General features: G+C 35.1%; 1 protein-coding gene across 16 annotated transcripts in view; it reads right to left on the bottom strand.

The window, feature by feature from the left end:
• DPH6 (diphthamine biosynthesis 6) overlaps window positions 1–18,097 on the bottom strand; it is a 205,680-nt gene that overhangs the window by 129,719 nt on the left and 57,864 nt on the right. For all 16 annotated transcript variants that reach the window (XR_011739369.1, XM_071809363.1, XM_071809354.1 and 13 more), the window contains 2 exons: window positions 11,575–11,669; window positions 5,810–5,897 (listed from right to left, as the gene is read on the bottom strand). Coding sequence is in view for 15 of the 16 variants with exons in the window: in XM_071809363.1 (XP_071665464.1) it covers window positions 5,810–5,897; window positions 11,575–11,669 (183 nt within the window). In the remaining variant the exon portion in view is untranslated. The remainder of the gene's footprint in view (window positions 1–5,809; window positions 5,898–11,574; window positions 11,670–18,097) is intronic.

Genomic DNA, 18,097 nt, shown 5'->3' with positions numbered 1-18,097 from the left:
TACCCTGAGTAAGCACGCACAAACATGGTGATAGGAATGATACTATTGCAATCCTGCCTTGGGTTTTGTTTATACATCACCTGGATTTTTACTTCAATATGGTATAACTAATCCATCACTAGGTAAAAAATATTTCAACTGGAAAAGTTCCAGCTTGCCAGTGTGACAGCCACTTTGTTTCTTGCTTTTGATAAGCTTTACATAATTACCTTTAAGACATGCAGAGATGTAGGTATCTTGTGTAGGTACTATTAGAGATCTGTAACTTCTCTCTATTCCCTAACCTGGAGGACTGAATTTATATGCTCTGCAAGTGAACGTGCAAAGAGTACCTATTCCATTTTCATGCCATCTGTTAAAATTTTCTTTCAGCTATGTTTCTAAACATGTTTTCTACAAAATGTGCTTCATAAAAAATTCATGGGGATGTAGTGAGACTCACAGACTGTATCACAACTGGTTTTGTCTAAATTACAGAACTTCGCTGTAGCTTTGTAAATTGTTAATATTACACATATCTCAAATTGATGCAGCATTAAACTTTTGTATCATCCACAGCCACATCCTCTTTTCCTAACTATGTCAATATTTTATAAATTGTTAAGCTTATATCAACATTGCTTCACAGATAAAAAGAGAATAATACATCAGTGTTTACACACATACACAAACAGCTGGTCAGTTGCAAAATTTTTTGGGAATTACTAAGAAGTACTAGAGATTCTATGATGTCTCTTATATACACCAAAGACCATTAAAATAATTATAGACTACTGTTGATTTCAATGCCTCTGCTAAATCACAATGATTAATTCAAGGTTGACTCTCACAATGCTCCAAAACCATAGGTAATCAATCACTTTCTGCAGCAGCACAGGTGCAGGCTACAGTAGAAGTATTGGGTGTGGAACCTGGCACTAGAAGAACAACGGGCTCAATGCCAGCCTAAGTGGTGCTGCCAGACTCTGTTTAGTAGCTCTACTGAAATCCCATACAAATGTTGGTGTCCCATTCCTGTCGACAGAGAAAGAAATCTAAGGATTTAAAACTTTAAGTTACAGACTGCCACAAACAGGCTAACTTTCCCTGAGTAATACTCTCATCACTTTAAAAACAAAAAAAAAATCGAGCCTGCTATAATGACATTTTAATTAAATCTTACAGAACCTATTTTATCACATAACATTTTCATGTTACTTCACAGACGCAATATATTTTCCCATTTGTTCCACTGTTTCTCCCACACCCACTGTACATTACGATACCAACCTAATTTTGGATCAGAGCCTGCATGCATGCATATGCTTAACTATATTCACATAACTCATGTCAGTGATGCAAGTGCACTCAGAATGAAGTTAAGCAAACATACAAGTGTTCCAAGATCCAAATTCTCCTGTTGCAAATGCCTTGGAGCTAGGACTTTGACTGATATAGCTGAAATTCCATGCAGTGGTCTTTTAAGAAAACAACAGATTGCCTTCTTAAAAAGCTTACATTCTCTACTACAGAAACTGGTATAAAAACCTATCACAACACAATTCCAAAGCCGATAGTTTTCCCACTGCGCAGCAATGAGAATACAGTGGGGCAGAGAGCTCAGAAGATATAAGACTACGATCATCTCTTTATTCCTTGTGGTGTACCTTGATAACAGAACTCCTTGAAATATATATAATGACAGAGACCACATACACCTCCTTGCAGTATTTCAAGTACAATACACAAACACGTGGGAGAGTCCTTTACTCTGAGAGACTTTCAAATAAAGTCTCTTCGTTACAAAAAGAGAATGAAAATTTCTCTTTTCTCAGAGATGGGGACTGAATCTGCAATCAAACGGAGTAGGAAAGAAAATTCGTTATTATCTTAAGGTTTGAAAAAAACCCTTGTACAATATAAAAAATTGCAATATTTGTTATAAAGTTTTGAAAACATAACTACATGGGTTATCCATATTCTTACAATGCAGAAAGTAAACTAAAGGTTACCTAGGAGAATTACCATTCAATGATGAGCAAGTATTCAAAAATGCCACCCACAATACCCTTAACAAAACATATTTTGCAACTTGAAATGCCTCACTCTTCTTCCTGACATCATTTTAAAAGTCCAATTCTACACCTAAAGTCCTAAATGGAGATTAACTAAAATAATTCAGGCCAGAAGGAACTGGATAGAAATCGGCTACGAAGTTAAATCCAACCTGCAGTATCATGCTCTTTTAGAACACAACTCATGTACATATCTCCAAATGCCTTCTCTAACTATTAAAAGTGTTTTTAAAATCATCTCCAAATCGACCTGTGAAATGGATTTGCTGATGTTTAACAGGGGATTAACTGCTGGAACTAGTGTTCCACCCAAATAGGTCCAGATCTTTTACAAACAGAAAAACAGATAAGCCTCACACTATCAGTTTGTGATAGGTAAATATAATGCAATAGCATGCTACAAGGAAAAGCAGCAGCAGGCATGATTCCTGTACCTGTTACAGGAGAACAGGTTCCTTCCTTCTGCCAAGTATAGAAAGAAAAGTCCATGTCTTCTCCTAATTCTGGACTAGCCCTAACTTCAGGGCCCACAGATTCACAGCTTGTATTGTTTGATGTATGTGTGCTCCTGCTCACTGGAACTTGGGGAACAAAGTCTTCATTATTAAATGTGGGAACAAGCAAATCTTAAAGCATGAATGATAGCTAATACACTCTCTACTGTCATCAAACGTATGTTCACATCAGCAGAACCTCCAACAGCTTTAACTTCTGTTTCTGGTCATGCAAAAGCCAACACAACTTAATAGAGTAACTGAATAGTATAATATAGGGAAAAGAAAAATGTTTTGCAAGTTCATTGTGCTGTCAAAGTAAAAAAAAATGTTTCACAGTTGTATTTTTTCCTAATTGAAAATATTCAAAATTAAATTTGCATTGAATATAAGAGCCAATATACTCGATTTATAGATTCTGGAGTAAGCTCCAGAAATTGCTGCCCCCTCTACAAAGAATATCCCACATTCTAAATGTACAAAGTGACAGTCTCATTGGCAAAGCAAAATATTGATGAAGTTAGATGTCTGTATTATGTACCTTGCAGAGGTGACCTTGTTTCTTAAAATGAAGTAAATGAGGCATTCCTGAATTTTGAGCATCAGTGGTTTATTAGCATTCTTATTTATTCTTAATGTTCTTGTAAAATGCCTACAAAAAAGTTATCTTAAGTCATGTTTACCCAACTTCTAATAATGTTTTAATAATAAAATCTTAAATTTATTTATTGCTTTTGCCTTTTCTGTATCATTGAAAATTAAATAGGGTGTGTTAAAAAAAAGCTTCAATTATTATGCAAAAACACATCTTGAAGTTGCACAGTAATGTATGAAACCAGAACAGTGAGTAAAATCTTATTTTCCCCTAGGCAGAAGCTCATTTTGCTGCCAGAAGAAAAATCTAAAACAAATTTCTATGCAGGCTTTGTAGTTAAACTAAAGAGATTTAGCTGAAGAAAATGCATTATAGAAGAGGAAAGACAGCAGAGACACTAAGGTATTCTAGCTATAATTGTATAATGATTATAAAAGTAAATTCAAAGAATGTAAAATTAACACCTGTGGCATGTAACTAAGATAAAATGAATATACAATAAAAGTTAAAAATACGTATATCTTTCAGTTGAAATGATAAGAAAACTGATACTTATAATACTTATACATAATACTTATTAGAATTACGCATCACTGTGCAGTCTGTTAATGGTTTCTACAAAGTGCTTACAAAAGTGGCTACTTTCATACATTGTTCATAATGCCGTATTTTTTGCCCAATTTTCAGTAATCCCTTGAAAGCCTGAAACTAAAATTAGTTCTCCTTCTAAAGCAGTTTTTCCCTGCAGTGATTTGTTATTGTATGATTGGATTTTAAGTGCTGAATTACTGATATTTAAATTTTTTTGTAGGGCTTGTAAGCAACAAATAGTGAGAATAAGTACAGCACTACAGGCTTATTGATCTTGAAGGTATCTCTTTACCAGTATGCAGTTAAACTGTGCTTAGTAACAAGTTGTGATCTGAAAGACAGACTGATTCTCCATATTCATAACTTCTTGAAAATGTAGCTTACTTTATTGTGACATAAAATAATCTATAACCAAAAGATTCAAATGCTTTTCCTTATGAGACAATCACTGCAGAAAAGAAACTATTTTCCTTTTAAATATACATTAGTTTATATACTAAAATCCAGGGCAGCCCTCTGTAAACCTTACCCCTTTGAGAGTTTGACAGCTCTGTCTACAATGAATTTGAAATACGACTTAGTACAAAACTGCTTGAAACTGTGAGGCTTTAACCAAATCTAAAACATCTACATAAGAAGGGGAAAGAGCTTCTGAACAGATAAAAGCAAAATCTTGATTCTTATATAAAATGTTATGCATTTTAATAAGATTTTTTGCCTGATTCATGTAAAGCTTTGTGTTTTTCATTTTCCCTAGCCTGTCACATTGTAGTGATGTATGGTGCATTTTAGCATCAAGTTTGCCATAAGCAATAAAGTCAGTGCCCCCAAAGAAATATTAATATATTATCACTCTTCCCCACCATGCTGTGCTCCCAAATTTTCCTTTATTCAGCCTGTTTGTTTTTGTTTCACATAGTTAGTTGATATCCTCTTTATGGTCTCCTACACAAATATTTAGTGTTTTATTTTTGAAAGAAATCCCAAACTAGAAATTGACAGGATGAAATACAATGTATTTTCCAAGGGAAGAATGAGGCCATCATGGAAGAAAAATATATAGGTATTTTATCTGTTCGGAACAATAAAATAAAAAAGATGGTGGGGAAAAAAGGCATGATCTTTTGAAAGAAATTCAGGAAATGTAGTTGCTCAAGAGACATGAAATGTAAAACACCAATATAATAATGTTCTGTAGAAATTCCTATATATAGAAGACATTCAGTGATCTTCAAAGTGAAGAAAGACGTAAGAAGATCTAGAAAAAATGACTACAAGAAGATCATGAGGCACTTTCTTCAACAAAATACTAGCACTTACACATTTCCAGGAGGAAAAAAGTCATTTTACCCACAAGATAATGAAAATAAAATCAGAAAAGTACTGACAAATACTAGGAAAAAAACCTTCTCTTTCGACCTTTTAGATCTGCTCACATAAAAGTCTGCAATATTTAAATCACCAGAGTTCCTATTCCTGTCCTGCTGTTTCCACAGAATCATAAGCCAAGACTGAATCCCAATGAACTACTAATGATTCCCTAAGATCTTTCACCAGGATAATCTCCTCTACATGAGGTGAGTCATTCATTAGATGTATCTTTCATATGGAAAAGACAAAACAAAACACAGTAGGTTTAAAACTCGAGTACATGCAGGTCAGCAAGTTTTTAAATCATCCACTTCCATGACAGAAACAGTGAGAAGAGATGCCGCCTCCCAGAAAACCAACACTGTTCACACTGTTTCCTAAGCCCACTGTATTCTGCAGTGTGGCTGCACTACACAGGTTACACATGTGCTTGACTCAACCACCTTGGCTGAGCACCTTGAAGTTTCAAGATGAAAAATGCTAGAGAACTATACTACCTCCATTCATTCATTTGACACAAGGTAGCGTTTGTGTTGAGCTTTTCCTTATGGCAAGTTCTGAAATACAACTCAGTATGTACATTGTTATTTGGAAGCACACCCACATGAGAACATGCAGCTTTACTCCAAACTGTGAGGAAGCAACATAAAAATAGAAAGCATGCACATAGTCTTAAAGGAAGATGACATTTGCAATCTACTTGCCTTATTCTCAAGGTGTAATTTTAAAAAATGAAGGTAGGCCACAGGTGCAAATGCATCAGCCGAATGCACAACCACCTTGGCTGAATCTCTGAAATACAAAATTATTAGCATCAAATGTTAATACATAATTTTATATAAAGACTATACTTATTTGCTGTACAACACAGACTCCAAGATAACTTACTGCAAATCTATTAGTTGTTTAATTAGTTTTTATAGCAATTAAGAAAAAAGTGTTCGCTACATAAAATCATATTGTTGAACAACAAATTATCTTCACTAATATTCAATTTTCAAAAGGAATAAACTGTACTTCCAGACCAGTGCTGAGAGATTCAGTTAGCTTAGTCTATGAAAGCATAAATGACATTGTTTTACATTCTAGGGACCGATATGTAAAGCAATCTTTTTATTTCACTAACATGAGATATTTTTAAAAGTCCATTCTTCTTGATCAATACTCCAGGGATTAGTTCTTGAGGTATTAACAACATACAATATTTCATGCTGAGAAACTGACTGATTCAACCATCTTGCATCTGATATTGAAGACTACTAGACACAACTTCTTAATGCCAAATGTGTTGGTAACAATGATAAGCTTCGTGTGTGCTGATCCAAATTAGTTAATTTTAGTTTTCATTTTTACAGACACAATCTGTCACACTGATTCACAAGAGGCAGTATCTGTTATACCCATCTGCATGGTTTTACTACTTAAGAAAAAGGTAGCTCTAGGAAACAAACATCAGAAGGTGAGAAATTCAAAGAAAACATCAGAGAAACTCAGATGCAGTATAAGAAAATCTGGAAATTGTTATAAGGCTAAGGACACACAGGTAATACTTGAAAGCACAGTGCCTTTGACACCTTCACAGTATTAAATGAGATGAGATAGGTAGTTTTCTAGTAATGTCACATAACAACCATGCAAAAGGGAAACAGTTGAAGTCTCGGCAGATCCTACTGACCTAATGAAAGTGTAAAAGTAACAGAAATATCAGTACTATAAAATGTGGTTCGGGACTTAAAATAAAAATAAAAAACCTCTTATGATAATAGTAATTATTTATTCGTTTAAGATATCTTAAAGACAGTCCCTTAAGATTAAAGTAATTCTTTCAAATGATCATAGTGTCTTCTAATTTTAACAGGAATAGGTAGAAAATAACTATGGAAATATTTAGTAATAGAAATACATAATTAGAAATAATAAAAAACAGACACCAAGACTCCAGTAGCACCTGGTACCTGGGTATTCTCAGTGTCTGAGGGTATTCTCAGTATCTGAGGATAGTCTCAATAAACATCTCTTGCTTGCTGTTCAAGTTCTACATGGAGAAGTCTTGTACTTTTCAGTGCTGCATTAACTACTTAAAACTAAATTAACAGAAAGGAAAAAAAAATTTTGCATTATTAAATATATGTTTCTGTAGAATTTACAGAATACCTAGGAACTCTAAAAAATGTAATTAACTCCAAAGTAAGAGAAGCAGTTCTGCTTGTATCCCTGCACCTTCCAGTTCACTAGTACAGCAGAACAGATGCTAAGCATCAATACCTATCCTAACTGTTCAATCACAGTAGAATTTTTGAATACTTATTTGTTGCTCAAGAAGTACCACAAAAATTAAGAGATCATAAATATTTCTTCTCTGTATGAAGTGCATTCCTATGATGTACAGCTAACACATGCCTATTTGATGGGACCATAACAGATATCTAGTTTAATATGTCAATATTTTTCAGTTGATGTGTCACGATGGTAGATTATGTGGTGCTGAAAATAGTATTACAATACCTATCAACATAAAATACTTTTTCCTAACTACTTCATTTTCTGTCAGCCTCTCCAAACACACATCATTGTTCTATCTGATAAAATTTACAGTCCTGTTCAATAATAAATATAATGAAAGGGTAAAAAGCAGAACAGTTTTGTTTGCATCAAATGATGAGCTTACATGTCACATTCAGCTTAGGAAACCGTTAAAAACCAAACCAAAACAAAAACCAGTCAACCAACAAAAAGAACATGAAAAGAAGAGATTTGAAAGACACTGATAATTATATAAAGGCCATTTCACGCTAAAAGTCTGGATTTTGAGTAGAAACATGATTACATGAGGTGATTCACGTTTGATTATTATAGAAACATAGGAATTTTGTTCAGGAACATTTTCAGAAGACTTTGGAAAATGACGAAGAACAGTTGAAAAATTGTCCTAATTATCTTTTGTTTGTTTGTTTGTTTGTTTTAATAATAATTGTCTGACCTCTCAAGTCCCCAGAGCCCACCAGCAACACTGGTGGTCCCTCTCTGATATTTTAAATAGGGTAAAAATGTTCTGCAGTGGTTGTGAGAAAAACAGGAGAGAAACAGCCCCACAGACACCAAGGTCAGTGAAGAAGGAGTGGCAGGAGGTGCTCCAAGCAACATGGCAGAGGTTCAACAGAGCCTGTGGAAAAGACCATGGTGAAGCAGGTTGCCTCATGCCGCCCATGGAGGACCACATCAGAGGAAATATCCACACTGCAGCCTGTGGAGGACCCCATACTGGACCAGGCTCCTGGTAGTAACCATGGCCAGAGGGGAGGAGCCCACACAGAAGCAGGTTTTCTGACAGGAACAGTGACCCTGTGGACAACCCATGCTGGAGCAGACTGTTCTGAAGAACTGTAGCCCATGGAAAGGACCTGCGCTGGAGCAGTTCCCGAAGAACTGCCCCATGAGAAAGACTCACGCTGGAGCAGTTAATGAAGGACTGTAGCCCATGGAACAGACCCAGGCAGGAGCAGGAGAAAAGTGTGAAGAGGAAAGAGCAGCAGAGACATAGTTGCCCCATCCCCTTAAACTTCTCAGTGGTGAGGATGTGGAATCAGGGACAAAAGAGTGAAGTTAAGCTTGGGAAGAGCAGGTTGGGAGAGGTGGTGTTTTTAATTTTGTCTTTGTCTCTCACTATCCTACTCTTAATTTTTTTCAGTTGGCAATAAATGAATTTAATTTTCCCCAAGTTAAGTCTGGTTTGCCCATGACAGTAACTGGTAAGTCATCACTCTGTGCTCATCTTCACCTACAAGCTTTTCCATTCTATTTTCTCCCCATCTTGCTGAGGAAGGGGAGAGAGAGGAGCTTGGCGGGCACCTGGCAGTCAGTCAAGGTTAATCCATCACACCTGTTTTGTAGGCAAGAGTAATCTTCAGTGTCTTCCTCAGAAACTTTCTCTATGAAGACACCTTGGAGGAGTTTAGGAATTTAGGGATCTTGAAAATCCTGACGGGTTTTAACCTCCAGACGTTATTTCTTACAACTTCATTGATGCTTCAAAAATTGTATCAGGATGCATACCAGAACCATTGCTATCTAAACATTTGGAAACTATACTAGCACAATGAACAACATGACTATGAAGTCTCTTTGGATTCAGTGTATATGAGAAGCAAGAATGAAAAGCATAAAATATACTTGTAACTTATTTAGTGACAAAGAAACTATAAAATATTTTTCTTTAAAAGTTCACAAATAGATTTCACATGAATAGCCCCCCAAAAGGTATGTCTGTATGACACGAATAATGTAAGAATTAAGCAGGGCTCATCAAGCCAGAGACACACAATGCCAGTGTGGTTATTAAGTTTTCATTACAAAAATGTATATTTAGACCTGATTGAGTAACTTTTTAACAGTCTGCTGCGACATGTATTTATTATTAAATACCTATTGATTTATATATTTGTCTTTTCCTGTATTTTTTTGTGCATTTATTGTTAAGTTTTATTATTATTTGGAGTGTTGCCTATAGAAATAAAGACAATTCAGCCAGGCCACCTCTGTTTTAGCTTTTCCTAGTTGCCTGAATGGTCATTAAACCACTGACAGCCAGATATACATTTAAAATATGTTATAAGATACTTCTACTTAAACTGGTATTTGGTTGACCCCAAACCAAGGGCACAATATACTTTCATAAAAGTGTTCCTCGAATTCTATGCAAAACAAAAAACAACAATGAAAAAAAATCTCTCTCCACACTACACCAACCAAGAATTTCTCAAGAGATTTGACATAATTTTTTCCAATCTGTTGTATCTATGAAAAAAGAGCTCTGAAAAGGAGCATTGTAAAATTATGCATCCTATTCCAATGAACTCCCAGATTTCATCTGTAACATGAAAAGCCTCAAATAAATAGAAAGAGTGTAAAAACTGATAAAAGTGCATTTAATCTCTCACTTAAAATCTACCTATGCTTAAGTATATTTTTGATGCAAGTGTTGCAATATAAATGCTGAGTAGACCACATTTATCTGGCTATGGGTAGTATTACTCTAAATGACAAAGCTTCACAAAATTCTGCCTCTGACACCTACTGGAATTGATAAGAATCTGCCGGTTCAATAGAAATCACATCAGATTTTAAAATCAAAAGCGAATTGTGCTCCAGCAACAATTTAACAATATTTCCTTGTTGCTAGAAGAGACTGACTGATTCTATCTGAGTTATTGGGAGTTTTGTCCTTTGTTCCCAATTTTATTTGTGATAAGATGTACCTAAGCATCATACACATTTTATTCTAACTTCCTGCTTATCTTTCCAAATCCTAGTAGCTAGCAGGTTGGCTCGCAACCTACGGCTTCTATCTAGCACCTGGTTCCCTTCAGTGAATCTTCTCCAAGAGTCTCACTTCCTGGCCCATAATTCCATCCATGAACTTAAATCCCATCTAAAGATTCGACATTGTCGCTTTTTGAATCTTCTTCTTACTAAAGAATTCCGTAGCTTTCCTGCACAGAAGGTATCTCCAGGCTTAAATTCTCTAGTTTAGTTCACTCTGGAGGACATACCTTCCAGTCAACCAATTGTTCAGCAGACATCTGACAGAGTAGCTGCCACCCCTTTTACCAGTTTGTCTATTGCTCTTCTTCTCCCAAATGCCATGCAATGAAAACGTTACAAGCTCTTGGTTCTCTGTCTCTTATATGGACAGATCTAGTCTTACAGAAAAATGAAATTAATAGACCTTCACCATGAAAGCCTTAGTCATGTCTATAAGCTCCATAATTTTGACCTTCCCTAAGATGACTGTCACCAGTACATGATTACTAGTCTGTTTACTTGGTTAAGAAAAGGAACAGCACCCAAAATATCTCACTCAAACCAAGTAGGCTTAGCTGTTTAACTGACTAATAAGAAACTTGCATCATGACACAAATATTTTCCATATCCCACTATGCAGATTTTAGCAATTTATGTTAAAGGAATAAACTTCTCCAGGTAAATGAGATGGACTCATGCAAAGTTTGTACTTAAAATATCCTCTAATAATTGAAGAAGAATGTTTATCATTATCATTCTAAGCTGTTAAAATTAAAACACACGCACATATACACATAGTTAATGGAAACCACAGGCTACTGATGTGGCAGTTTATCAAATGTAGCTGTAATGAAAGACAAATATTACAGGCAATTCGCACTTCATGAAAGGATAAAAGTGTCAATGTGTAGGTACCAGTTTTACTGCAGGCCATAATCAGCAAGTAAACGAAAGTGCAAACGTTTAAGAAGTTTATAGCCCTCTATGAAGGCCTCATCTTGTCAGGTATTGATTTAGGTTTTCAGAGGACTCCTCCAGTGTTAAACAAAGTGAGTGTTTGTGAACTTAGAGGACACATTTTACCTCCGCCAAGAAAAGTTGCCCCAAGGTAAATGTGAATATGTTCCCATTGCTTTAAAAGAAGGAAAGAGAAGAAACTGTTTCTTACACAACTATTTTCTTCTTAAACAGAGGGCAGTCCAGAGTGAATGTTTCATATTCTCCACCTTCTCCACAAACATGGACTCCGTATTTCTTCGAAAGCTAACACAAAAGGGAAATTAAAATGCATAAGTATTACACTAAAGCAGTCTGTTAAATATATTTTGCTGAAAATTTCAGTGTGCACTTTCTAAAACACTACCCATTAAAAGGCTGAAAAAAACCCAAATATCATAAAGAGGATTCTTTGTTTTTTTTTCTGTATGTCTATTACAATAACCTAAAAATTACCAATGTATTTTATTTTAAGTAGAACTGGCACTGTAACATTCAGATAAAAGAAAGACTTCCTAGCCTTTCTTCCACAGTGGACTTGAAAGGTTGTTCAGACTCTTATATTTGTCTGTCTTTCTTTAGGATAGATATTATTAGTTCACTTATGTGAGAAACTTGTACTGTAAATCAACACAAGAAGCAGCAATTCACATAGATGTATACAATGAACACAATATTTGGCAACAGATTCAACAACTGGATTCTATATTTTGGTAAATATTTTATTAAAAAATTCTAAAAACCAGAATTAATGAGAGTTTTCTAAGTCAAAAGCAAAAGACTAAAGCAAGATCTAAAGAGGCAGCAACATGCTCTTTCCTTTATACATTGTACTGAATATACTTTCTAAATCAACATGAAGCTCTGGATATCCCACTAAAACACATAACTACCTAAACCAACACATTCAAAATCAGAGATATGACTCTCTTAATTATTCCTTGCTTTGTAAATGAGAAGCTGTGGAGTAGGAACCAAAGTCCTTTTGCTGGAATAAGGAGCACATAACTGCTGAATAGTTCCCTGTAATTCTGTATTAATATACTGTACTGATGGGTAGTAATCAAGCATCTGTACCATGCCTGAGCATGGGGACACTCTCCCATTTTCTGCAGGAGAAATTAGTCTCCTCATCAGCAGATTATATCACCTTCTAAAGTGTCCCAGTAGTAGTTGCCTCAAGCCAAGTCCTGCCCAGGTTTTTTCACATTAAGCAAGCATTAACACTTTCCTTCAAGTAGTTCCTGAGAAGCTGAACTGCAGTCCTCAACTCCATTGCTACCGTCAATGTTAGTATTTGGAATATTTATCTAACGCCCTTAGGCTTATGCCTTAGAGAAACAGACATCCACCCATATGCTTCTGCAGTAGAACTAGCAATGCAGTTCTCCACAACAAGCAGGACAATGTTAGAAAAAGTCTGTCTAAGGGCTAGAAAATAATTCCAAATCTGTTGTCTAGTTTTGGGCAAGCATAAGACTGGCTAATTTATGTATCATAGGTTCAATTTTTTATATTGTGACCAGAATATTTGTATAGGAAGTCTATTTGATATCTTAAAATGATGCTGTATTTTTGTTGTTGAAGACGAATTTATAGATTGTGTTAATTTACAGTTCCCTTTCAAAATTTTATATTGTAAAACTTAAAAGACTGTTTAGAACTTCAGCCATCATCTTAGCTAAAAAAAAATAAAAATTCAAAATTGGGTGTGAAAGAACAAAGGCATGGAACTTGAATGTTTTAAAAAAATTGAAGTCCACATTTTAAATTTAAAATTCAGTTAATTAAACGAAGGCCTGAATCCCCTTTAGCCTTTATTTCGGAGAAAAGTATAAATGTTTTGAGAAAACAATACCTTGGTAACGCCCTACATGACCATTTAGCTGTCTGGTGGTGTAGAATCTAAATCTCTTTTGGAACATGTATTGAATCATTTTTCAACATCTTGTTATGAGAGACATTTTTCATTTTTACTTTCACATTTTCTTTCAAAGAAAAGGAGCAGAACAAAACCTTTAATCAAGTGCTCATTAAAAAATCACACTCCTGACATAAAAGAGAACTCCATCTGTCAACAATGGCAACAAGGTTTCTACAGGACAAACACATCAAGAATAATTAATGTTGATGCAACAAGAATGGACAACCTATAAAACAGCTGGTCAAAACCTTTCACTCTTCCTCTCGTTGTAGCTTCCACTGACAAAAAAAAACCCTAAAGAAAACTATTAAAAAAAATGAAAGAGTGAAAACCAGGAAAGATTTTTCTAACTGTAACCTTTCCACAGTGAATATATGGCATAGCTGTTCACAAGTCACTTTCAAAACTGGTAGCTCTGCTTGGAACCATCATTGCCTAGAATAATTATTGGCAATTAACATCAAATACTCAAAAGATGTGAGACTACTTCCCATCTTTGTTGTGGGAAATCCTCATTTTCAATGTCACTGGCTTCAAGATCATTCTTTACACCAATTACACCAGGTGCTAAAGAATTTTCAGTTCCCACTAATGTCAAGAGGAACTGAGTATATTCAGCAGCTCATAGAACAGATCCTTAATGTTGATTTAATAAAGTCAGCAATATTTTTAAAATGTCATCAATGACATCAGAACTTTACCTTTTAGTCATTTAGAATATTAACATTTTTCAAATGCCAATTATTTTTTTTTGCGAGATGTTACATTCATAACAATATGTCAGCTTAGACTCTAATCCAGGGGAGTAGTAGTAGGAGTAGTTACATTTATACCATCCAGAATTACATTTGGCCCTTTGAAAGCAAGCACAAGGCTGATGTGGCCCCTGGTGAAAATGAGTTTGACACCCTGTTCTAATAAAAATATTATGATTGCTAAATTTCTCTTCTAGTTTGGATGAGCAAGAAAACAGAAAATTAACAAGTTACACTTAACTAAATATGCAAGTCTAATTCAAAATCCAAACAAAATATGATGAAAATTTCTTTTAGACCACACAAAATTAATCCTAACTCAAATACATGAGACACAAGGTATATAAGGAATTAGCCCAAACACTACCCAAAGAACAGTCTCTTCCTACCTTGGGAATGAAATATAAGGATTAAAGCTGACTTTCTCATTTAAGTTTAGTAATCAAAGATAAAAGATACGAATGCAAGTGCTTCCAATTTCAAGTGAAGACTTTGTTCTCAGACAGAACTTGCAACACTTAGTAAATTCTCTGTAGTAACAAAAAATGTTCTTTACATCAAGAAGTACTCATCAGTTTCTAAGGCAAGCATACAAATGACTATACATTTTCTTACTGTCCATTAGCAGAGAGAGAAGTACAGCCAATATTACCATAATATGCATTTACCATTCTATTCATAAATTCTAAGGAGAGTGTGAGCAGCCCCTGAGATTTGGCAAGTTGCCAACAAATTCTTTAGGGTAAAAAGCTAGAGCTCCTGGTATATAGGAAACAGTGGGACATGAGAGCAATTTAATAATTTAGCAATTATGTAGCAACCATTTGTCAATAATTAATCAAAGACCTGTCATTTAGAAAAAAGAAATAATTCTAGAACTTGCCTTGCCACAGTGCCCATGTCCTCAGCCAGTAAAATACACCCCTTATGTAAGCATGCATTGCAGATCATCACTGTAGTCATAAGCTCAAACTTCTGTATGTAAACTCAGAAAAAAATTGCAAAATGAATCAAAGTTTTTCCCACTCAAGGTTTCACTATTCTTCTGCTGCTACAGCAGCAAAATCACCTCTACCTTTATGTCAGCAATTATTATCACTTCTATTGCAAACAAATTAAACTAAATCAGAAGACTGAAAAGTTAGGTGACAGTGTTTTCCAAAGTTAAATAATTCAGTGGATGAAATCAGGGCTGGATAATGGGTTTGATTTTCATGTTTGTTTGGCTGTTTTTCCATTAACATTGACATAATGCCTCAACAAGAGATTTTTCTAAACAGAAAATCATTACTTCATGCATATTTCTTGTATATCCACAAGACAAATACTAATTGGCACATTATACTAATACAAGTTGATTTTTATTTTATTGTCATTTCCTTAAGGTAAACTCCTAGTATAAAAAGAAGTAAGGTCCTAATTCCTGATCTGCTGCATCAGAGACGTTGAACACTATGAATCCTTGACAAATGTAAAGTGGGTTATTCCCTACTAATCCCAAATGACTCGTGTCATGCATGTTGTGGTTCAATATCAAAGAGCCTCTTACATTCAACCCTGGTATTTTTCTGGGCACTGAACTAATGAAGATAAAAGTCAGTTTTCAACACAACTGAGGAACATGGAAAACAATATTTAATTAATTTTAAACAAAATTGCAAAAATTCTCGCAAACCTGCACATCACAATAGGAAAATGTTGTAATGAAAAATCCTCCACCTAGCTGAATAAACAGCTATGTATTACAAATAACATTAGATGTCAATGGAGAACCCAAAAGAGAATTCCATAAGAATAGGAAAAAGCATAAATTAGCAAAAAACAACAAGAAAAACAAATTTCAAGGAAATTGTTGTAAAATTTGAAACTACTGCTTAGATAATCAACATAAATCAAAGATAGAAGACTATGTAAAGCTGTGGTAGTTTGGGGGATCTGCAATGTCAAAAATGAATTTATTATAGTGTTTGCTCTGGTATGGTGAGAATACTAAATTTTGCCTGTCCTCCTTACTAAAAAGTATGAACTCCTTACTCTCACTTTCTGTCTACCAGAACGTGTGATGTTGAAGACTTCATTGGATTTGAAAGAGTATTTTTCACATCATAAAAAGCATTTCTCTTCAGTTTATAGTTAATGATTTGGTTTTATTAGGCCTTAAAGCCAACTAACTATCCAGTAAAACAGTTTATTTTTACTGACTTTGACTTTCATAGCACACATATGCACAAGAAATAGATACAAGAACAAATATCAGTCATGCAGTCTCCCCTGCAATGGCCTGATGACCATTTCCCAGTAGGGTCAGAATGCCCTACTAGTTCTACACCTTAAGCTATGCAGTCGTTGTTGTGCTTATTGTTGTAGCAATAAAAGATAAAACCTGCAAATGTGGGGTTTGATAAGTATTAAACCATAACTCTAAGAGTTTCAGTGAAACCAAGTAAGAATCACTTTAACTTGAGCTATCAAACATCAGGAAGAAAACATTTAATTTCCCAAAATGACAGGTTTGTTATTTTATTTTTAAAATGAATGATGGCAAATTTAAATGGAGAAGAATACTTCTTATTTTAGTCATAGTCTATTAACATAACTAAAATTGCAATACTTGCTGCTACAGTTTCAAGCAAAGTCAAGACTACTGATTCAACTGAGGTGAGAAGCTACCTGTCTGCAGCTCCATTGAAGCTGCAACTTGAATTTTGGTAACAGAAATTTTCTGCAAACGAAGGAGCTGTACTTTCCTGCTTTTGGTTTGTTTCACTAGTCTTACATAAATATTAATTCATCCAAATGTGACTGATCAGTACAGAATTGGTATTAAAGCTGACGTTGAATCTGTTCCATAGTAAGTTGTTCATTGTTTCAGGATCACAAAGTTTTATCCCTCCTTAGCTGTCACTAAGATTTGAAAGAAACAGCTCTGACAAACAGAAACATTGCTTAAGTGATCTGCAGCAACAACGTGGGGGAGGAGCACTTAAATGTTTATTGTTCTCTTAAACTGTGTATTATTTACCCATGACCGTAAAGATCTCCCAAACAACATTTTTGGGAATTTATCAGTCAGTAGCCATTTCTACACTACATGCAGAACATGACTCCACATGTCAGTAAAACTGCTTTTCCCCAGTAATGTTACTCTCTTTCAGTTTACAGCACACCAGTGGCAGAGCAGGCCTACAACACAAACGTGGAGCACAGCCAGGCATGTTGGCACAGCATGAATCCAACTTCACAGTCCAGCTCCTGGTAGCTGTCTGACCACGTTCACAAGTGGTGACCTGAAAGGTGTGGGCTCTGGTTCTCAGCGGCTTATTGGTTCAGCCAAACAGCCATCTCCATACAGCTTCCAATTCAAAGTTAGCTCAGTGATCAGTTACATCATATTGCCTAATCCACAAGCTCACTGATGCTTTTCCTGTAGAAATCCAATCTATACTTTTCAGAAAGGATAAATCCACTCCCTCTTCTAACTATTTTTGGATATCTCCAGATTTAGCAACTACTTATTGTTTTATACCCAGCATTATTATCACCCTATGAAATAAAACATATGCTAATGACACAGTATGAACAAATATTTTATATCTAGTTAATGCATATGTATTTACATATATATATAAATATTTTTTGTGTGTGTACTCCTACTGTATATCTCTGCCACTGCTTTTCTACCCATTCTAAAAGTATTTAGGAATATATTTATTTCCCTGCTTCCCTTCATTTGCTCTTTCTGGAGCAGAAGAAAATGCCTCTCCTTTCTACCTCCTGGTATTTTTGCATTGTTGCTGTAGTTTAGATGATTTGAAGATATGAGAGAAGCAAGACTTACAAAAAGAGATAACGGAGGGGATTTTTACATCAACTAGTTTATGTAGGAGGGCAGGGAAAAGGTTTCTGGGCAGATTCTTCAGCTCTGAAACAGACGGAACAAATTTCAAGCTAAGAGGCGGCCAGACAGTTTGAATGTTATGGACAAACTTTCTTTCTCTTCAGCTCTGCCAAGTACC

This window comes from Patagioenas fasciata, chromosome 5 (genome assembly GCF_037038585.1).
Source record: "Patagioenas fasciata isolate bPatFas1 chromosome 5, bPatFas1.hap1, whole genome shotgun sequence".
NCBI classification, from domain to species: Eukaryota; Metazoa; Chordata; class Aves; order Columbiformes; family Columbidae; genus Patagioenas; species Patagioenas fasciata.
Note: the sequence above shows the minus strand (reverse complement) of the source record. Positions and strands in the feature narration are given on the sequence as shown.